The sequence below is a fragment of the Electrophorus electricus genome, chromosome 20 (genome assembly GCF_013358815.1).
Source record: "Electrophorus electricus isolate fEleEle1 chromosome 20, fEleEle1.pri, whole genome shotgun sequence".
NCBI lineage: Eukaryota > Metazoa > Chordata > Actinopteri > Gymnotiformes > Gymnotidae > Electrophorus > Electrophorus electricus.
This window is the reverse complement of record NC_049554.1, coordinates 8,832,462-8,855,837: the sequence shown is the minus strand read 5'-3', so window position 1 is coordinate 8,855,837 and position 23,376 is coordinate 8,832,462. Positions and strand designations below refer to the sequence as shown.

The 23,376-nt window shown below is 38.9% G+C and overlaps 3 protein-coding genes across 7 annotated transcripts in view; all 3 read right to left on the bottom strand.

The window, feature by feature from the left end:
* The window catches only part of LOC113572439 (proto-oncogene tyrosine-protein kinase Src-like), a 25,060-nt gene extending 19,103 nt beyond the window's left edge, over positions 1 to 5,957 (bottom strand). For both annotated transcript variants that reach the window (XM_027002017.2, XM_027002018.2), the window contains exons 1-2: positions 5,638 to 5,957; positions 186 to 446 (exon numbers count right to left, since the gene is read on the bottom strand). In XM_027002017.2, the coding sequence (XP_026857818.1) occupies positions 186 to 438 (253 nt within the window). In that variant the 5' untranslated portion in view covers positions 439 to 446; positions 5,638 to 5,957. The remainder of the gene's footprint in view (positions 1 to 185; positions 447 to 5,637) is intronic.
* A 1,075-nt stretch (positions 5,958 to 7,032) lies between these two features.
* LOC113572444 (G-protein coupled receptor 182-like) lies at positions 7,033 to 9,248 on the bottom strand. Of its 4 annotated transcripts, XM_027002027.2 has the most exons (3): positions 9,153 to 9,248; positions 8,971 to 9,007; positions 7,033 to 8,396 (listed from the first exon to the last, which is right to left on the bottom strand). In XM_027002027.2, the coding sequence occupies exon 3, from the start codon at positions 8,390 to 8,392 to the stop codon at positions 7,334 to 7,336; it is 1,059 nt and encodes a 352-aa protein (XP_026857828.2). In that variant the 5' UTR covers positions 8,393 to 8,396; positions 8,971 to 9,007; positions 9,153 to 9,248; the 3' UTR covers positions 7,033 to 7,333. The 4 variants fall into 4 exon arrangements, with proteins under 4 accessions (XP_026857828.2, XP_026857827.2, XP_026857829.2 ...); XM_027002026.2 differs by lacking the exon at positions 8,971 to 9,007; XM_027002028.2 differs by lacking the exon at positions 8,971 to 9,007 and having other exon boundaries at positions 7,033 to 8,392.
* Positions 9,249 to 20,062: 10,814 nt separating this feature from the next.
* igfbp6a (insulin-like growth factor binding protein 6a) lies at positions 20,063 to 21,451 on the bottom strand. Its single transcript, XM_027002042.2, has 4 exons — positions 21,112 to 21,451; positions 20,611 to 20,645; positions 20,405 to 20,524; positions 20,063 to 20,176 (listed from the first exon to the last, which is right to left on the bottom strand). Exons 1-4 carry the CDS (start codon positions 21,449 to 21,451, stop codon positions 20,063 to 20,065), a joined length of 609 nt encoding a protein of 202 aa, XP_026857843.2.
* Positions 21,452 to 23,376: the final 1,925 nt, after the last annotated feature.

Here is a 23,376-nt window from a genome sequence, read left to right as displayed (position 1 = left end):
ATGACTGAGTGTTGGGACAGAAAAGCCAAACAAAATTAGATGAGTGTAGCAGAGAAACACAAAAAGAGAGAAGGAAAGCAAAACATGTTGCTGCACTCATAAAAGAATGCTTATTTGTTTTTGTTAAAAAGAAATGTTACATAAAATGGTGTGCTTGTAAATGAATACAAGTCATTAAAATGAACCTGCAAGTAGGCCTCTCTGGGGTGGCATGATGCTCCCTGGATGTCCCACACCTCCAAAAAGAGTCAGCTCTGCATTATTGGCATGATAGGTGTTGCCTCGTTTGCTGGCCCCCACTGCAGGGCTTCGATTCGGGGTCTGCGTCTGGGGACTGGCACAGAAATGGTGTACACCAGAAGAGCCCATACCAATGGTGCCATCCAGACTCCGAGATCTCTGGCCTGGGTCTTTTGGCTTACTCTTTGCTCCCCCCATTGGAAGGCCTGAGGAAAAGAAAAGAAGACAGAGTCTGTCAAGACAACCAGTTGTCAGATAAATTAAAACACTGAATAAAGTGGAAACTCTGAATAAAACCTTGTGGCAATACTGTTACCAACAGGACAAGATCAAAGCCAGTGAACACTGCATCTTAATAAGGTTACACCATCTACCATCTGGTGCTATTCCCATTTCAGTTGAAATTGATAACCAAAGGTTGTTTGTGTGCACAATCCAAAAATTTTTATTGTTTTGCTCTGAAGACATTGACAAGATAGGGCAGGGCTTGGCTCCCTCAAGGGCACATAATAAGATGCCCCATTTGGTCATTCCATCCATGCAAATACCATCTACCAGCAACTACTGAATTAAAAAATTAATCAAACTCTCTGTTACATTACAGTTTTGGCAATTTGATAGCAGTGTCAGCCTAAAGGTAAGATCGTAAGGGTGGTAAATCTGTGAAAATTGAAAAAATGTAATCGAAACAATATATTTGCTATGGGGAAACAATCCAGGTACACTTCAGGCAATCCAGAATGGAAATGTTGTTCTGCAATTAACCAATAGCTAACACCTAAATGCTGCTAAAATTATGTAAATTTACATGCAAGCAAACATCAAGTCCCCAATTATGTGACATGAAGCCTGTTATTAGTAATAATAACATTTCTGTGATGCACACCCATGTTTCTGTTGGCAGTGTTGATATTATCTCAATGTGATGGGTGCCATTATTATGTGCACTGCAAATCAAATAGAGCTTTCAAATTATAGCCTTACTATTTAAACATTTTACCCCTTCCTTATTTCAGCTCTTTTGTTGTTTGTCAAGCGAAAAATGTTTTGCCTGTCAACATAGTTCCTGTCACACATGGGCAGTGGTTGCTTAGTGGTTAAGGTACTTGACTAATAATCCAGTTCAAGCTCTGAGAACAGTTGGGCCCCTGAGCCCTTAACCCTCAATTGCTCAAATTGTACTAAGTCATAATTGTAAGTTGCTTTGGGTAAAAGCTTCAGCTAAATGCTGTAAAGGTAAACATTTTCATTTCTCAGTATGTCTTAGTATAAGAACGATAGGAGGAAAAGATCTGAGAGATGATGACCTTTCCCTTAGCAAAATTACAGTCTTTAGATTTGTCTGCTGCTGAGAAATATCTTGCCTTCTTCCCATACTGTATCCTGGTGCTGTCTCTTCCCCAGGTGATACACCTGCATCTGAACATTCACATGATATAAAAGAAAATGTGATTCATCAGACCAGGCCACCTTCTTTTACTGCTCTGTGGTCCAATTCTGATGTCCATTGTGGGCACTTTTTGTGGCAGACAGGGGACAGCATGGTCACTCTGACCAGCCCCATACATAGCAAGTTATGATGCACTGTGTGTTCTGGCAGCTATCTACATTTCTAGTTTACAGTAACTTTTGTGGGGGTGGGGGTGGCCCAGTTACCGATTAACTAGTTGATTTTCCTTGGGCCACTTTTAATAGGTACCACTAGCCACTGCATACTAGTAACACCCCAAAAGACTACCCATCACAATTTGACTCTTGTCAAACTCACTCATTTTTCATGCTTCCAACACATCAACTTCAAGAACTGACTGTTCACTTGCTGCCCAATATATCCCCTTGACAAGTGCTGTTGTACTGAGATGCTATACACTTTACATGTGAGTGGTTTTAATGTTATGGCTGATTGGTGTAGAGGATAAACCATTTGATCAATTATCATTATTTTTTAAAGAATACATTTAAGAATTCTAGAATTATAATGAATTTATTCTTTAAAACACAGCATATAAACATTTCCTACAGCACCTACAGCATGTACTTGTTTATGATACTAGTACAAGTAAAATTGATTATAAAAATACCTTAATATGGATTATTTCTGCAAATGCTGTAAAACATGGAAATGGTGTCATTTGGTGTCTATGGTGGACTTGGTGTCATTTCTTTTTATGGGCGGTTAATATTTTAAACTAAAATCAACTGAACTAAAACAATAAAATAAAACTGAAGTTCAAACAAAATGATGAATAAAATACCAGGCAGTATCAAATGTACAACTCTAAATGACTGCAGTAGCTGAAATCTTGCCACATTTAGCTGCCATCACCATTAATGCATTGCAGGGGTGACTACTTTTTTTTTTTTCTACATTCCCACATCGATTCCAAGTTGCTTGTTACACCATACCATTACCTCAATGTTAGGCTGATTTGGCAAAACAAAGAACAGTGGAATAAAAACAGAAACATTGTGTGAAAGCAAATGATCAATCATTGGTGAAAAATCAGTGCCCTGCTGTTGTGATTGCAGTGTGCCTTTCCGTTCACTGAGACAAGAAGAATTACTTTGTAATGGGAATGGTCTGAGGGTGATCAAGATTTCTGAGTGGCCTGCCGAGTAATTTCTCTGCTACACAACACTTTTGGAAATTTTGCAAGTTATCAAGTCTGCCAAGTAGCCATCAACAAGCTGTAAATCAAATGTGATAACCCAGTGCCTTCTCCTTAGAATTATTAAGCACTATTATTTTATTAGTTAGAAGTATTTTTTTTATTAGATGTCAGAGTTACTGCATAAAAAACAATGTTATTTGAAAATACTGAACATTATTTTTGCATATTACTAAAGGTTTCTAAAATAAATTTTAAAAAATAACACCTTTTTTGAGAGATTTTTTTCTCTGCCCATGTTTTAATACTGATCATGATGGGAAAAGGAATCATCTTACAATATGCTCTGCACACATACTATTGTACTACTAAAACAAATAAAGCTATGCATTATGAATCTGGTGACAAATTACACAAATTTACAGCTTTTGGTAGTTCATATGTCCAGACTGTAAATTTGTATTTGGAACAGTGGTGAATTTACTGCACTACCCATTATGAATTGAATTCATTTGCCAAATAAAAAAAAATAAAAATACTGTGTATAAGGTGCAGTTAATTAGCAAGATGAATATTACTATAAAGAGTCACAAAATGTTGAAAGCTAATGCTAAAAACTGTTCCATAAAAAAATCATCATCATCATGAAAGCAGGCCTAGGTTGAAGAAGTTGTTCTGCTTCACTGTTCTCATCCTCAAATCCATTGTGGTTTTCAAAATCCAAATTGTTGACTGAAAACTACAGGTTACAGAACACCTTGCCAGTAAACTGTCCTTGTCTGTTTTACTTAAATACTATGAAGTGAGAGAAAAAAGTGCAAGAGAAAGGGAGAAAACAGCTATATCTGGATCTACAAAGTGAAATGGACTGTCATAAGAAATGTGGTCAGACTGGAATTAACCACACCTATTTAACCAACTGTCAAAAAAAAACAAAAAAAAAAACAACAAAAAAAAAAAACTCCCCCACAAACCTCTGAAGGAGAAACAGAAGACACCTAGTGCAAAATATTTGCTTTGGGTAATTATATGAAGACTGTGCAAAAATGTACAAATTACAATTGACATATTCCAAAGACAAAAGGAATCGCTCAAACCCTTTCAATTTTTTACTGAGAAAGCATACTGAACTAGTTTATAATTATAAAACAAAAAAATTGTTTCAATCTGCTCCTTTTTGTTGGGTTATTACTATATAGTATAATCTTTTGTTTATGCCATAAACACATTCGCCATATGGAAAAATGTATCTGCACAACAAAAGAAACACTTCCTCCAGACAAGTTACTTTTATGTTTCACTGAATTTTCTTAGAAAAACAAATGGCTAGAAAACAGTAAAACAGAGACTGGACAAGAAAAGCCATGCAAAATAGACTTCTGGAATGCAGATTACACACTCTCAACAAGTCTTGACGATTTCATCACACACCCTACATGCAGTGAATGGAGGCCTGTTGGTGGGTGTTGCCAGCGACATTTGTTGTAATATGACTAAAGCAGCAATGTCCAAAAGGACAGGACCACTCTGCTTCCATGAATCCCAAATTAACAGCAACCACACATGCAACTAATGGGCTTCAGGAAACACTGAGACAGGACCACCCCCCCCCCCCCCCCCCCCAAAAAAGATACCAGATTCCAGATTTTTTTTTAGTTTACAGTTACTTAGATTTTCATATCAGTTTAAAACACTAAAAGAAACAATATAATCACCAGAATACAGAATTTAATCCTATTAAAAGTCCAAAATAATGTCTAAAACCTTGAAATTTAAGGGCACTTATCTTCTTTATCACTTATTTTAATTCCATGGATTAAAACAGCACATTTCATTACAGCATTTTAGTTAATTGAGGGTAATACTCTGTGTACAAAACGTCAAATGCATTTATCATAATAGGCCATTATGACCATCCGTGGCTTCATCTCGATACAACAAATGGAATAGTGTATTCGATCCATTATAATCCATGAAATCCATTTATTCTTTACTCGTGATTGTATGCATTGTACATCTTTCACTGCTAGGCAGTGGCCCATACAAGTGATGATATAAAGACAATGTGCATGTAAATATTTAACCCAGTCTAATCTCTTTAGACCTATTCATGATGCGAGGATTCTTATTGCCAGAGGTAGATCTGACGGGCACACGCGCAGACTCCATGAAGAGCCAACTTCTTTTGAAACACCAGTATATCCCACAACTGTGCGCATTAAATTGAAATGCAGGCCTAAATTAAATTAAGTGTTCGGTTATCGAATGAATGACTACAAAATAACCAGCACAAAATGATCAGAGCGAGTTAATTTTCAGGGACCGTAGATGTTTTAAGAGACCAATATCGCGTGCTTTATAGCACTGCTTGCTAAGTCTGCTTACTCAATGGTAAGATAAACCAGGGAGAAGTAAACAAACGATTTAAACTCCAGAAGTCGGCTACCGTATCCAATCGCAATAGTACTAGCCTAGATGCATAGCATAAATGCAATTCGTCATGAGTAAAAACTTGTCCGAAACATATATGACAATGTGTCGTTGGCAGTTGTAAGCAATTCTACGTGAATTCACTGGCACGGGCCACGTTTGATTAAATGGGGTGCATAAAAGATACACGATTTATCCGCGTGAATTTGTGGAGTAGCAAGTACAGAAAAAGCTCAGTTGTTTGAATCAGCGTGGGTATTTTTCATATATTATCACTGCTGCAAAGACGAAAACAACCAGTTTTGTTGTATGCAGTGTTACTGTAGTATCAAAGACTAATGATCATTTTTTTACTCACCGTAACAGCGTCAGTGACTTGATTATTAATCTAAATCAAAGGGAACGTTGTACCAGTCAAATCCTCTGCCTTGCCGTCATTAAGGATTTTGAGACGTGCAATGCGTTAGTGGACAGATAACACTGAAATTTGTTTAATTTAGTGATAAATCCCATTCGTTGGATCCAAGCGGTGCTAGGAGGTCATGACGGGAAATGCCGTGGGGAACAGAGGGCACAACTCAGACTGTGGCGTTCCGGCTGGAAAATACACACGGAACTCAAGGGAGCGACATCCTTGCGGTTTTCACGTTCGGTTTTTTGAAAGACTTTAAGATAGATACAAAGACCCACTGACTGAATTGTTGAGGGGGGATATGGTGAAAAGCAGCTTTACTTAAAGCACGAATGCTCTGCATAGCTGACGAAACATGCAAGCACAACTGTGATAGGAAGGGAATTTTTGCGTAACTAGATCGTGTTGTGAATTGGCTTGAACGTAAACTCTGTTCAAGCCGTTTGTGAAGTATTGTCTCCGACGCACACCCACAATTGCGCAGATGTGCGCGATTCTAATGTTGAGCCACGATCCCTGCAACCAGCCAAGCATTAATTTTTTCATTTTGTTCTCGGTCAGGACAGTCTTATTAACTGACAAACAGACCATTCGTAGTTTTTAAAATTGTGAACTGTGACGAAATTTCTTTAATTTCTTAAGCATTAACTTTGTTCGGTCCCATGGAATACCTTGCGTAACCGCCTCAACTGTTCTGAAAATGACTAATTTGCATGCACTTTTAAATAGATTCAGGTGCAGGCATTGCTTCTAATATGTAATGTAAACACAGTCTCAAGGCCTTAGGCAAATCTCTATCAGTGCCTCAAAGTCATTCCAACAAATCAGACTTAATACCTGACCTGATCAATGGTAAAAATATCACAGTACTTTGTGGTATATGTTTTTAATAAAATAATTTAACAGTAAATTGCAGGTAATCATCCGTTCATGTGTAAAGTTGTTAGTTGATTTTTAATTTAGCATAACTGATCATTAAGTGATCAATATATATTTACATACATTGCTTAATCATAAAAGTATTCCTTTAATATATGGAGCCCTGGATATGGTTTTAATGAGATATTGAAAACCTTTGATGAGATCATATATCTTAAATACAATACAGTACAATGCCTTCTGGTGAAGGACTGTGGCTTACAAAGCAGTTTGGCAAACACACACTTACACATGAGCTGTGAAATTTCAAAGTCAGCAAATGCTATTACTAATTTATTTCCACTTTAAACTGTGTGCATACATGCTTTTGTTCATTAAATATCATGTCAGATGTAAATGTATATAAAATACAAAGTATTTTTCAGTGAAACATGTTCTAATGTTTTCTTTAATTATACTTAGTTATTATTTTACATTTTCTGTATTATTTGCAGTTTTTTTTTTTTTTGGTTTTTGCATATTGTATTGGTCCCTTTATTGTAATCAACTGCAGAAATGTTATTATAGAGTGCACTATATTGTATATATAAAAGATCAGTCTGAATATACTGTAGTGATTATGTTATGAGAGTATGCAACCAGACACTAAGTATTTACATCTTTTTGTATATACACTAATTTGAGGAGAACACATTTGAAGACAGAACAAGTGTGTGGAAGGTGCATGAAAAATAGAACTGCAACTGAATGTATCATTATTTTATCATTCGGATTGGCTGGTGCTGTTTCCCCCCCCATTGCTTCCTTTTGTTCTATTTGCTGTGGCATCACCTTGGGGGTTCCCATGCTGATCCATTACCTGCTTAGAAACAGCGTCTTGTGGCAAGTGATGCAGTATAAGATTGATGAGTTTACCTCGGAAGCTCCTGCTCAAAAAACTGTAAAGGATGGGATTGGCCAAGCAGTGAAGAAAAGTGATGGTCCTTACCACCGTGTAGGAGAAAAGGAGATGCTGAAGCGCAATGCAGTTTAACAGGTCGGGGTTAAGAATGTTCTCCAGTATGAGCAACATTGTTATCTGGTAAGGCAGCCAGCACACCACAAAGACCAGGTAGTACAGGTGCAGGAGCAACACATCGCCTGTTTTGCGGGCTTGAACCTCAGGGGATGCTCGCACTGCCCGGGCTGCCAGCACATTTGAGGCAACTATGGTGGCCGCTGGCATGGCAAACTGCACCATGAAACGGATGATGATGATGGTGCTGAACCACTCCTCATAGGCATGCTTTGGCATCAAGTAGCATCCTGGCTCAGTCCACTCCTGGGTACGCACGTGCACCGTCTCCAGCGAGCTGAAGAACAGTGCCAACACCCAAAGGGCAGCGCAGATCGTGCCCCTCTTGCGCTTCTCTGGTATGACACCCACCCGGGACATCGAGCCTCGAGCTAGCACCAGGTAGCGCTCAGCCGACATGTAAGCGAGAAACAGAGAGCTGGCGTAGATGTTGGCCACAATGACCAGATTGGAGAAGCGGCAGAGGAAGTTTCCCCACACCCAGACATGGTCCATGATCACCTCAAGCATTTGCACAGGCAGCATGACCATTATCATGGTGTCGGCCAGGCCCATGTTGAGTAGACAGAAGAATACAGTGTTGTGTGAATGCCGCCGCTGCCAGTTGACCCATACCACTGTGACATTCATTGTCAGGCCCATGATGAAGACAAACAGGTGAAAAAGGAACAGGCTGATTCGCCGGCCGGTGTAGTCGAACTCGATGTGGCAATAGGACAAGGTTGTCTCATTGTCATGATAGTCCATCTGTCTGGAGAGAAATGGAAAACCATTAAATACCATTTGAAAGGCTAAAAAATGTCTGGAAAATGGTACGTTGAAAAATTTCAACATGTTCTTTCTAGATTTAAAATATTAAAAAAAAAAATGTTTACTGTCCACTTTTAGTCAAGGCATGTTTTATTAATTTATTGCAGGTGCTTTCTTGCACATGTGGGGAAAGACTCTGGCAAGTTTGGTCTTTGATAAGACTTTAAATTTGTCTAGCACATGGTGATGAGGAGTGAATCCTAGAAAGTGCACACCTTCATATATCTGCTGATAAATCCATACCAAAGCATCACTGATTATAGAAAAACAAGGATTGTTGATTTGAGAAATTATAGAGTATAAATAAAAAAATATTTTTGGGTTAGTAGGGTTAATCTTTAGGATATTTATATCAGGAAATTAAATTGCTTGTATTGACTGCATATAAATCTTTCCCTTTTTATAAATAGTTTATTATAACTTGGATTGGTAGCTCAGATTACTACAACAGTGTCTATAACAGCACATGACAGATTGTGAAAAAAATCTAGCTTTTATCAACAAAAAACAGTTACCCTCAGTGTATCCAAAGGTTTTCAGCAGTGCAGAGACCTAGTTTCGCAATGCCACAAAATAACACTCGTAAGCACAATCTCACAACCACAGTCTTTAATCAAAAATACACGTGTGCTACAGCTACATCATTACACCCTTAATAATGATTAAAGGATCTGACTGCTTATAGTTTTGCACTCACCTGTAAGAAAATATTAATAGATCTGATGAGAAAAACTGGACAGCTCAAGTTACTTGCAGCTGAAAATGGACGATCACAGATGAGCAGACAAAGGAAGACTTGGATTAAACAACTCTGCTTTGCCTTAATGTAGGCACTTCATGATAGTGGGGAAATACACTTTTTTGTAAACCTCAGCAGAATTGAACGTGATCTATTAGAACAGGCGTTAACCTTTTGACCTCTTCAAGAGGAAACAGTATTCATAAAATCCCATGACAACCAAAAAGACAATGCTTGCGTTAATACATTTATGTGAGGAACCCAGTGGATATCCAAGGACAGTGACGAACTCACACACACAAACACCCCCCCTCCACACACACACACACACACACACACACACACACCCTTACACACAGATGAAAAGATGTGTAACTCTTAGGCCTTTCTTAAGAAGTAAAGAAATAAAGTCTTCTACAAAAACCAAGATCAAAACTTGAAAAAGAAAGATTTGGGAACCTATATCGGTTATCCAGTCACTGAGGTGACAGAACTTATAGGACACTCTTGCAGATCATGAGATTTTGAAGGAATAAAGGACATTCAAAAGAGGTCAGAGCACAGCACATTTAATGCAGGGTCTATTTTCTATCATATTCTTTTAATTACACAAATTCATTACAATAGTTTATACAGCATATGGGAGATGATCTTAGGCAGAGTTACATTTTTATCAACATGACAGTATGTCTGCTCCCTGGGAACCAAAACACCCAAGTAGTTCACGATGCCCTTAGGGGAGGCACTGAGAGAAGCCTCAGCAGGTGGGCCAGTGGAAATGCCATTTTCTGGCTCCTCTTCCCGCTCTCATGGGGAATATGCATATTTCTCTTCTTTCTTTCACTCTGTTCTCTGCACATCATGGATCCCTAACATCAGGCTGTAGTCCATGATCTTCAAATGCACAAACAACTGTAGGAATAAGCACAGACATGCACACATACACATGCAAGGCAGAAGTAGCTCCGTGAATATTATTAGCAAAACAGGATGCATAATATTAGTAACTGGCCAGTATTCATATCTTAAATATTTGCATAATCTGTTGCTCGTGCCTTTCAGTTATACACACTCAACCTTATACACACTCAACCTCTATCACATAAGAACCAAACATTCCCAGCAGAAGAGCATATTATACCTTCACATTTCCATTCTTTAAGAGCCTTAGTTAACCATCTATGGAATATATTTAATTTTGTGCTTTGGGCTGTCAATAAACATGTACACGTTTAATTATTTATTTTTTTATGACTAATTACAATTATTTTATGGTCCCAATGAGTTTATATCAAATGAAATTGAACACAACTTTAAAGACACTTCAAAAGGACAACTGTTAGATTGAGTAATACATTTTATGTCATGCTAAAAACACTTATCAAGGTTCTAGGTCTGAATCAGTTTTATGTTTTCCTTCATTTGTACACTTTTCCTGCTGTTGTTTTAACAAGATCAATAGGTGTCAAAAGTTGTTGGTGAGAAATGCTGAGGAATCTTTTATGTGTGTTATCTTTTCTGTTGCACACAGGCAGTTACATAACTTATGCTAACCTCTCAGTTAACAGGAAAGGTCCTTTTGAATGCATTTGCCAAAAAAAAAAAGTCCCAGTGATCCTGAACAACACTTTGCAACAACATGAAAGACAGTGGAAATTATACATGAATACAATAATTATAGGGCAATAAAGTGTTATTTAAACAGTATAATTTACAGTATATGCATGTGAACATTTTGAGTTGCTCGCCTCTACATCTCTGATCAGTTTTGCTATGAGCTTCTCCTTGTCCTTGTCACAAATATAAATTCATTATTATGTCCTTGAATGTTGGACTTTTTTTTACCTGTGCAATATTACATAAAATAACATTTCTTAGTCTCTTGTTTAAATTATTTGAACTTCCTGGGTGGTATCTGACAGTTCATTGGTTAATTACTGTGTGATCTCAGTGACTGTCTACGCCAAAAGCATTAATATCTCATATTACCCCTAGATGACAGAGAAATACAAACTATCAGAAATTCAGTGGGTGGCTATAAATGCAGACTGTAAGAAAGCATTTTTCCTAAAATATATGGTCAGAAAGTGATGCTGAAAATTGAGGATATCTGCTTGTGTTGGTGTGGTGTTGGCTTTAAAAGATTTTAATACTGATACATGAAAAATTATTATTATTTTTTATTTCTGAAAGAGTTCAATTTTATATCTTAGGGTGGGCCAGACATTTTGGTACCAAAGCTGGAAAAATGCTTTCATTCTGCTACATCATGTTTAAAGCATGACCTCACACCATATCACAGGGATTCAACCATTGTTGTAGTTAAGACCATCTAGTTTTACCAGTTAAGACTGAGACTCATGGTGTTTGAGTTGGAATGGTATGAAAAAAGGGTTGGTGGGTTTGAGTCCAAAATCCTTACATATCCATTTATACAATAAACAGCAGGCATTGCCCACAAAAACACTATTACTCATAACCAGTGGTAGTGGTTGCTCAGTGGTTAAAGAACTTGCCTAGTAATTTGATGGTTGCCAGTTCAAGTCCCCCCACTGCCACATTTCTACTGTTGGGCTCCTGAGCAAGGCTCTTAACCTTAATTGCTCAAGTTGTAGTCAGTTATAATTATAAGTTGCTTTGTATCAAAGTGTTAGCTAAATGTAAACTTGTGGTGTGTATTTGATGAATATGCTGAAAAAATCTAATATCATTCCAGTTATATCTAAACTGGCCAAACACTGTTAATCATTCATTACAATGTGTAAGATCAGAAAATGGTTTAAAAAAAACTTTAAACACCAAAAATATCTTTAAAATAAGGTAAAACAGATGCCGAGTCTGAAACATACAAAATATGGAAAACTTCAAAGGGTCTAAAAACATTTTATATGCACTGATATGGTGTCTTCTGGATCATCAACAGTTCCTTTTTACATCTACCTGTTACTTAGTTCCATCACACTGGTATAGGCTAATCTTTATGAGACCTTTTAGCAAATTAAACATCTAAAGATACAGCAGATCAATTACTATCACACTCCTGAAATGGGGCAACTGTGTTTCACACAGAAATTTGTATATGGTTCAAATATTATAGATAAAACCCTCAAAATAAAACTGGCATTCTGTACTTCATAGAAAACCTACAGACATTCTTTCATTTAAAGTGGATTAAAAAGACAAATCAACAAAAACTGCATCACCGTACAATTACTTAAACCAGCACCACTGTTATGGCAAAAAATCTTTACAACTTTGGAATAAGGATGTGGGTGTGAAGTAGCCATCCTCTCATCTTCAAACTGCTCTGGAAGAAAGCATGATGCCTGGCATCTCTTCTCATCATGTTCTTCTCCCTTATTAAAAATGTGTGCTCTGAGGGTGGAGGGGCACCCCACATTGCTACACCAGTCAGGCAGAGACATTGGTTTGCAGAGCTGCAGCAGTGACCCTCGTTGCAATATAGACCCTTTTCATGGATCCCTCTGGTCAAGGTCTGTGCTGGGATCATTGTTCATCCTCGAAATGCTCTGATGGCAATGTAGGCAAGTCATTTTGTCTGGCACTTAGCAGTCAACCTTTAGTCAACTGTTTGATGGGTTTTGCAGTGTTCAATAACCTGATCCACTGGATGGTGGACATGGAAGACATTGTCTTCTTGGGATTTTTAAGGAAGTAGTTGTTGGCAAACACCATTTACTAGGTTCTAGTGCCAGCTAATGGTTGTTTTCCAAGTGGGCAGAATAGAATGTCTAGTTACAGTTTTGATATGTGATTATGTGTTTTCACAATGTTTCCACTGCCAAGTGACCCATGCCCTAGCTAAGTATCCAAGGTGAATTTGATTTCTCTTTTTGCTGGGGTACTTGAGTCACACAAATACAACCAGTGGTTTTTTTAAATACTCACTCCAATCACAGAATGAAAGTACAATGTCCTGAGGTAGGTCTCAGCTTCCTTGCAGTCTCTTATTGTCTCTTATTGCCTTAGCATAAAATCAAATGCCCAGTGAAGGGTAAAGCAGAACTTGAAGCTCCTCCATTGTTGTTGCTATTTTGGTTTTACTGTTTAAATTAGCATCACATGGCAAATCACATGACTATAACACAGTCCCCATATCCCAAAGTACTTTCATGTTTCTGTTAAGCAATGGACAGAGGAGCTGGAACAGGGTACATGATGTTATGCCTTTGGATTAGTATCAGAACCATGTTGTAATGCATGTCCTAGTGGAAAAAAATGCCATAAGATGGTTACTATCTTGTTGGTAAACTATACCAGTGCACTGGCAATCTCACTGGTTAACAATTTATTCATTAAAGATTCAAAAACTGTTGACCCATTGGCCCATCTGCTGGACGACTGTACTCTGTGATTACTTTTCCTGTACTTTCAATACTGTGCATGGGGAGCTATCATCTGTACCCATAGCAACATTAAAGTTCTAGAACAATGGATGTTTTGTGAAATGAACACAACCCCAAAAGTGAACTGGGATGGTGCACTTGTTGACATGTAATACAGGTGGACAAGTGCTCAAGGGCAAAGGCTTGCTTCATCTTGATTTTCAGCATGAACACAAGCAATGAAAGTGGTGCCTGCAATTCTGTCGGGTTTCTGAGTATTTAGTGGGAGCTGCCAGAAAAGAAAAATCAACCCAGAAATATCCCTTAGCTCCTCAAATGCACTTTTACTTACTACACAATCCTTCTAAATCTAACCTTTTCTTTTTCACTTGCTTCACGAGAGCCCAATAGACCTAAAAAGGTAGAAGGCTTTCATTAGATTAAGTATGCTGTAATAAATAAATTATTAGCAATACATATAAAAATACTATGTATAAGGTTAAATGTAAATATTCTATATATGAGGGAGTAATATATGCAACATAATTTGATAACATTAGTTAATGACTTACATTTCATTTTTTGGATTTTTTCCCCATAAAAGTGACATAATTTGCATGTCTAATTGTGGTGTTATCATGGTTGGCCAGTCTCCCAGCAGGAGGGACACGCCCACTCTGGTTCGGAATCATAACAAACACCTGCCACACTCCAAATCACCCACGCACTGATTATACTCACCTGATCTTTGTGTGTTTCCCATTATTTTAACCCACAGATCCCTGCGGACATTGCTGCGCATTAGTGGACTAAATCCGGACATATCGATACAGAATACTATGCTACATCCAACTATCTTTATTGTTTTCATTTAGCCGTTGTACTGCTTCAGTTTACTATGGAGAATAAAGAGCTCTATCCTTCAGCCACACCTCTTGCTCCCTCTGTGTCACCAACGTCAGAGAATGCACAGCCTCCAGGGAGCGTGGAGGGCAGCCCTGACTGGGCACACCTGCAGAGAACAGAGCGACTTCACTCAGAACTCCATCATTCCCAGAGGGGGTAAGAGGTCTGATCACCACCCCTGAGGTTTTTGATGGAGACACTGAGAGCTGTGAAGGTTTCGTGTTTCAATGTGAACTTTATTTCAGTCACCAGCCCCATCTGCCAGTTCACACCAAAGTGGCCTTTATGATCCTCACGCTCACAGGGAGAGCCCGTACCTGGGGAGCCGCTTTAGTGGTTAACTCCTCCCCTCTTTTAAATGATTACCAGGGGTTTCTACAGAAACTCAAGGCAGTGTTTCACCACCTGCGGAAGGGCTCTACTGCGGCTAAGGGAGGGGTTGCGTATCGCTGCAGACTACTCAGTGGAGTTCGGCATACTGAATGAAGCCGCACTGGTTGATATGTTGCTGAATGGACTGAGGGGAGAATTACATTAAGCATTGGCCTCTAAACAGGAGGTGTCAATGTTGAATGAGGCAGTTCGCTTAGCCATCATTTACGATCAGCTACTGCAGGAAAAACAGTGACACTTTCCCTGAGGTTCACTGCATCGGGAAGCTACTTCTCCGGTCAGATCAACCGAGATCTTAGATGAGCCTATGCAACTGGGTGGGGCCTGGGTGCGTTGAAAGCCAAGAGAACAAAAGGAGAAGAGCGACTCAGTGAGTTGTTCCCCAGCCCTCTCAATGTTCCAAATCAATGTAAGGTTGTCACACCGGGGTTGCCTTTTCCCCATCGCAGCTATGGTAGACTCTGGAGCGGCTGGGAACATAATGGACTGGAGCCTGGCTAAGAAACTGGAGATAATGGCAAAGTCTCTACCCTCTCCCTTAAGTGTGCATGGGTTGGATGGTGGTTAATTACTCAAGTCACCCCCATGTTCTCCTGGATATAAATGGGGAGCATGTTTTTTTAATTTACTACCATCTTTGTCTCACCCTCTCACACTAGGTTTACCTTGGTTGTGTAAGCACAACCCTCACCTGCTGTGGTCTAAGAACCGCATCCTCCATTGGGTGCCCTCCTGCAGCAGGCAGTGCACCCCTAGTAAAGCGATGACCCTCCAGTCCACTTCTATAGAGAGTCCTGACACTCACAAAAACAGCCATTCCTTGAGAATATTGGGCACTGGCTAAGGTGTTTAGTTAAGCAAGAGCTACACAGCTCCCCCCCCCCATCAGAAATGTGATTGTGCCATATCACTGAAGGATGGGTTTATTCCCCCCAGAAGCAGGATTCCCCCCTTTCTCAGTAAGAAACCTGTATTATGGAACAATACAACAAGGAGGCCAGTGCTCAGGGATAGGGCAAGGTAGAGGCAGTAAAGGTCTGGCCAAGACCTCCGACATGCAGAGAATTGCAGTGCTTCGCAAAACGTTTACAGGAGGTTTATAAAGTCCTTTAGCACCCTGGCTAGGTATCTCTTACTTTGGAGACAAGCCAAACGGTTGAAATGGGGAGAAGCGGCAGAGAGGGCATTTGATGACCTAAAGACCGCCTTCTCTAGTGCCAGTAGCCTACTTCTCGTGGAAACTGAGTCCATCTGAGTGGAACTACAGTATTGGGGATAGAGAACTCCTAGTGAAGAAACTCACCTTGGAAGAATGGAGACATTGGCTAGAGGGAGTGCGACACCCCTTCAAGGTCATCACCAACTATAAAAACCTCCATGTCACTAAGAGGCTATATTCCAGGCAGGCTTGGTGGTCCCTTTTCTACCCTTTTCTTTGTGTCACCTACAGATCAGGAGAGAAAAATGTAAGGGCAGATGCACTTTCACAGCAACATCAGCCCAGAGCCCAGTCATCCAGCCAGGAGCCGGTCCTCTCTCCTTCATGTTTCCTGGCCATGGTTGCTTGGGACTTAGACCGCAGCATAGAAGCTGCTCACCTTCATCCCCACTGCCCACCAAACTGGTTGTATGTTACGCAAAGACATTGGGGGGGATCTTATCACCTGGGTGCACACCTCAGTAGGAGCGGAACATCCAGGGTCAACACTCACGGCGCAATTGCTGAGCTCAAGGTACTGGTGACTGGCCATGCAGAAAGACGTAGTTAATTATGTGGCATCATGTTCAGACTGCGCTTACAGCAAAACTCCATGCACCCCTCCTGCAGGTAAGCTGCTTCTTCTGCCTATTCCCCAATGACCATGGTCTCATATTTCTATAGATTATATTACAGACTTACTGGTGTCTGAGGGGAACACTGCTATTATGATGATAATAGACTGCTTTTCCAAGATGGTTAGGTTTATCCCATTGAAAGGTCTACCTACAGCCTTGGAGACGGCAGACCTGCTATTCTGCCATGTATTCTGGCAGTTTGGGTTATCTGAGGATGTCATTTCAGACAGGGGGGCTCAATTCACGTTGCGAGTATGGAAGGTAAACATCTCTGTTAGCCTGACCTCGGGTTACCACCTTCAGGCAAACATCCAAGTGGCGCGAGTAAATCAGGAGCTGAGCAAATTTCTACGCCTTTATTGTCAGCAGCATCCTGAGATGTGGCGTGCCTCCTTCACATGGGAGAAGTATGTACAGAATTCCCTTTGTCATGCTGGGACAAAACTAACCCCCTTTGAATGTCTGCTAGTTTACCAACCTCCACTCTATCCCTGGAACTCCCACACATCTGACCAACCAGCAGTTGAGGAATGGTGTAGGCACAGTGAGCAAGTCTGGGAGGAGACTCATAGACGGCTGCATTCGGGCATAGTGGCTTACAAGAGAAAGGCGGACAGGAGACGTGGGGCGACTCCACAGTTTGACACTGGACAAAAGGTATGGGTGGCCCCTAAGGACGGCCGGGTGGGCCCTCCTGGTAAACGGAGAGCCAAATATGAGGGTCTGTACACCATAACTGGTCGTGTGAATGAGTTGTTATACTGGATAGGTTTACTGGGGTCGAGTCATGTGTCAAGGGTCTCCACCCTGAAGCCGGTGGTGGAAGGTCCCCTGTCGGAGGAGGACAACACTTCGTGAGTCCTGCCGCCACCACTGGAGGTTGAGGGGTGGCTCTGTTTATAGGGTTCATGTGTTACTCAATTCCCAGAGGAGGGGCTCACGGTTGCAATACCTTGTGGACTGGGAGGGGTACGGCCCTGAGGAGCGAAGCTGGTTACCGGCTTCCCAGATACTGGACCCTGACCTGATCACCTCCTTCCACAGGGTGCACCTCGTATCGATATGGAATACTACTATCCTACTATCTTTATTGTTTTAATTTAGTTGTTGTACTGCTTCAGTTAACTATGGAGAATAAAGAGCTATATTCTTCAGCCACGCCACTTGCTAGCTCTGTGTCGCCAACGTCATAGGTGTATCTGGGAAGAACAATAGATACTTTGGATACACAAAGTGTTGTGGGTAATCTAATTTAATGTAAAGTAATCTAATTGCATGTCCCTTTAATTAAGTAGTATAATGGATTACACTTACTGAATAAAGTAATCAGTAAAATGTGTCCCATAATTTAGGAGAAGTAATTAAAAACACTACTCTTTCAGAGTAACTACCCAATACTATTCATAAGAAAGTTATATATAGATGGAAAAGCTTGTTAGACTTTACAGTAATGACCCTATATGAAGACTTAACATTCGTTTGTCTTAATAACAGGCAGTTAAACAGCAATTAACTATCATTCACAATAGTGAATTATTGTCACAACCCAATGTCACTTTCCTCCATCTTGAATTAAGGGGACACTTACTAAGGAAAAATTGTTAACCAGAAATTCTGCTGTGAAATGTCAGATAGTGATATTAACAACACAACTGTTTTCAGTTCCATTGAATCTTAAAAACATTCAATTGAATCTTACAGAATGCCACTCCTTAACTAAACATCATTCATGACAATTCAATTCATGGCATTCAATTTCATTTAAGGGAGATGTTATATAGATTGGGCTGTACTTGTTGAATAAGTGGTTGCTCACTTTGATTCTTCTGTTAGCTTTGAAGTCATCTGGAAGAAGTATTACAGACACAGGCACATGGGATAGGTCATTTACCTGAAAATTGTGAACACATTTAAATACAATGTCAGCACATGGCTTCAATGGAGTAAGTAAATTTAATGAGCAGGTGTTGATGGCATCAAGCCAGGTTTTTTTTTTTAAACACAACACACAAATATAAACACACAAACAGTGGAAGAAATATTAGCTCTTGAAGAGGTGATTGATTTTATTAACTTCTGTTTACAAGGAAAGTAACAAGAATAGCCTGTCCAAATGAGTGACCTACCATGTGGTTGACCTACCATGTAGTTGATATTTTGGTGATGATTCTTTGAGAACAGAAGATGCATATAAAATTGCTAGAAACTGCATTCTCTCTCTCTCTCTCTGTATATATATATATATATATATATATATATATAAAAAATTAATTTTTTTCTGTTTCTCTAAAACCTTGTGTACTTCACTACAATCTCTCACTACAGCACACAGCAGTTATACACCTGGAATCTTTTTCAAATTTACATATAAATAATCATTGCCTATTAAGGCAATGAAATGATCATTTCAAATGGGTTATTTGATCCTCTTTTTATTTCTTCTCCCTACCTCATATACTCATGGCAGTTATCATTTAATAAATAAGTTATTAACATTACTAACCACTGTGCCTGACTCCTGCTATTTTTGCCTTGCTTTCTTATCCATTTACACGAAATAACAAACAGCATTGACAACACTTTTCATTTCAGCAGTTTATTAACATTAATTTCATTTATCTTAAATATTGACAGAAAGCAGTGATGTCATGAATACTGAGAGAAGATGTACAGTATTATATTTATTAGATCTCCAAAAGCTACAACCTTAGAAAAGATAAATATCACATGTTTAATGGCAAGTTCAATAAATTATTTTTTAATTTATGAATATATTTTAAGAAAATAGGCTATACAGACTTTGTATATACATTTGCATAGCCCTAATATGCTTGTGTGATAAGAGGTTTTAAGTTGTATTAAACAATCATATTAAACAATTTATCTTGAGACCACAGTTGTTTGAGACAAACAACTGCGTAGTGAGCAGCAGAGTAAACATTTGCCTGTAATGTTGATATAATTTTAAAGTGAAGCCATTCTACAAAACTAAATACAGATCAGTATTTAAAGGCCCCATAAGTGTTTGCACAACTTTCAAATACATATGATCAATGTTCCAGTTACATTCATATAGCTAAATTATATATGCGAGAAGGTTTCTATTGCATACATCACTGTTATGAGTCTGATAAAAATAATGATTTAAATGAGTTCTGAAATCTCTAGACGTACCCCCGCCAAAAAGATTTTTAAAGTAAAAATGTGAAAATGTTGAGCAATAGTCTAATAAGCCCAGTAGAGGGTGACATAGCATCTTAAAATGAACACAGGCTTACAATTTGATACAATGCATGGCAAGGCACTTCCTTCTTTATCTTCCGTTAAGTGCTTTATTTTTATTTATTCAGGGTTTTTCCAATAGACTTGGTTTACCAGATATGCTTTTTAAGCACTGCTGCAGGTGATAAAACCATCCTCTCTGGTTTGTGATGGAGCTCTGGTTCCCTTCAAATCTACACACCAACACTGACCACGCTGCACACCCCGAGATGAACGACACTTTGACATGGAAAACAATGAGTAAATGATTTTCAGACAATGTCTTTAATCAAATTAACACCAATCATTGTTCATAAATACACTACATATATTCCAGTGTATTTAATATGCATGTGTATTTCATTTAATATAAACTTCAAAAAAATGTTTTGAATACCACTTTTTTGACTTTGATTCTAGTCCCTGAATTAGTTTCTCTCACTATTCAAACACTTTCACTGTGCTGACCTGTTTCCTCCTAAAGTAGCCTTGTCTGTCACAGTTGGGGATGTAGATGTCTTGGTTGGATTGGATAACTGTGGGCTTGATACCTTGGAGAATGGTGTTCAGCAGTTTACGGCAAGGACCCTACAGAAAAGACACAGCGCACTGATTGCAGTGTTTTACAGTGTGCTATGTATTTGCATTGAAACATCTGGAGAAGAGAATATTACCTTTTCACTGTTCTCACTAATCAATGGCTGAGACTCTAAAAACAAAATAAAAATACAATTATTTTGTAATAAGCCCAGAGGAGGAATAAAGACATGGACTTACTTTAGATAAGGTTGTGATCAACTGTTGACATAATTGTAATTTTTAGAAATATTTTCACATATTAATATACTCACAAAAGACCTGTTTTTCAAAACCCAAACTATTACATTCTGTATACATTTATGTGTGCTCTGAACACCACAAATTCTCTGTTCATTGAAATGTTGGCATTGAAAATCATAAGACCATATCTACATTCCTAAATCATAACTTGATGATTTAATCTCTAATGCAATATACTTAAGATTCAACAAACCTAATTACAGTAGAAAATAAGTTGAGAAAATATAAGTGTTATTATGAGGTGGTATACTGTTGTGTATATGTGTGGTTATGAGATGGAATTTGTTGTAAGGTATATTGTTACTGACAACAAATAAATGGCAAAGCAGACTTACCTGTCGGTGGAGGACTCTTGGTACTGGCTTTGACACTACTGCAGATCCCCCTGCCTTGAAGAAGTACCTGGAGGGGGCTTTGAACGCTATCTGGGGGCAAGCAACGAAGACCCTTGTCACATGCCTGAGTGTAAACCCCGCAGGGTTCTCCCAACCCCAACATGGATGTGCTCGCCTCCCCTGCTTGAGCTGCAATTATGTGGCCTTTCATGGCCCCTGAAAGCCCACTGCAAGATGAGCAGCTCTTCCTGAGTCCACCTTGAGGAGCGAGGGAGTAGCTGCCATACAGGTTGAATTGTATGGTGATTAAAAGGGTCAATATGTCATGAAGAGCAGGCATGTCTATTCCGTTAAAGTGTCTGAAACATAAGAGCCTCTTAATTAGTTTATCCCCAGCGTGTCCTTAGGAATAGTAAAGTTCACGGCTGTGAGTGGAGAAGATTATAGAAAGGTGATGTGAAGATAATGACTAACTAGGTGCTGTCTACGGCTGCAGCTTCAACCGCTTTTAAAGGCCTGAGATGGTATGGTAGGAGGGAATTCAAGAAAAGGTGGCATAGTAACATCCAGAGGTGGAGTTACACAATTGAATGAAATCAAATATAAAATTCCCTCCCATTTTTGCATCATTCACATTTCTTGTCAAACATGCTTCTCTCTGCACAGAACTTTTGGAGTATAATAAGGAGCTATTGTTTTACCCTTGTTATTATCGTCAGTATTTCCTGGTGGAAGAATTTAAGTTATCTGCTATTTGGGTGTGTTATATGTTTGGTTTACATACTGTTTGGAGATATATAGTTTGGTTGCAGAGTGTTACACAATAGAATGTTCTATATAATTAGGAATAATTACACATATGAAATGAAAATTAATGAAAATATCTTATACTATTCAATACCTCAACTTCCTTATACTGTGTCTCCCCCATGATGGAAGTTAGATTGTGAAACATTAGGGCACAACCACATAACACAGCCCTGTGATGCTGTGTTATCATGTGTATGTAATGCACAGAAATGAACAGCCAACCATTAGTCATAACATGAGATCCTATGCACCTATCTGTGGATGTTTGTATTTGAAGTTGTCATGGAAAGAATCTGTTTATCAGATTCCAAAGTAGTCAGCATGTGTCATTTTCTAGAAAAAAACTGATTTGGCATGATACAACATGCTTCATGCCCTCTGGGATAGTGAACCGGAATTAGCAACCAATTACAACAGAGTATCTTATCAAGATACACCAAAGTTTAACACTGAAAATGTTTTGTGAAAACTATAAAAATGAGTGAATGTATTTCTTTTTTATATGATTTATCTTTTTTTTCACAGTACTCTGTAATACAAGGCAGCACTATAAATTTGGGATTCATACCTTCACCATACCTTCAATGGATATGAAGAGGTTTGAGCCCATAACAGCCCCATGTAATACCATTAACTGCCTGAGAGCCTTTGAAGGACACTTGTAAAATGTGTAACTCAACTCTAACTCAATTATTTTCCCTAACAAGAATATTAATTTGAGTGTAACATCTGGGGCATAACCACAGGTACTACTAATTTACTGTCCTGTTTCTATAATTTGCTTTTCACTGAAATTGATGTTACAAATGTTCATTAACATAATATAGTGGTAGGGCACATACACATTAATAAAAATTCCTTTTAATATTGCTCATATGTAATATGGTTTTGTGATTTTGTAAGACTTTTGAGAATGTCAATATCTTCAGCTGTTTGTGGATTTTCTAATAATCGATTTCCAGCTGTATGAATTCTTAGCTTTATTGAAAAGCTGTGGAAGCCAAAATAAGGAAACTAACCGTTGCTCTTACACATTCAGAAGCATGTTGCATTGGAAATGTTTCCATCTGATCCACCCCTGCAATGATTAATTGTCTTAAGAGGTGGTATATCTTATTCCACCCATTCTGACTGCATCTCATTTCTAAATGCTTCTCTTTACGTTGGTACATGTTACGGTACGGCCCCTCCCCCCGAACGCCTCCATGTGCGTGAGCGTGTGTTCGTCAAAGTGGCCACGCGCTCCATGTCTCACACCTGCTCCTCATTGTATCATTAGCATACACGTATAAAAGTCTATTGTTTAGGCATTTGTATTGTCGGTGTTTGACCATGATAGCTTGTATGCTACAGCTTTGTTTTATTGTGTATAAATAAATAAATATATGTGTTTATATATGTATGTTACTGCTTAGCCTCCTAACGTCACAGAAACACCGACCGACAAAGGATGCC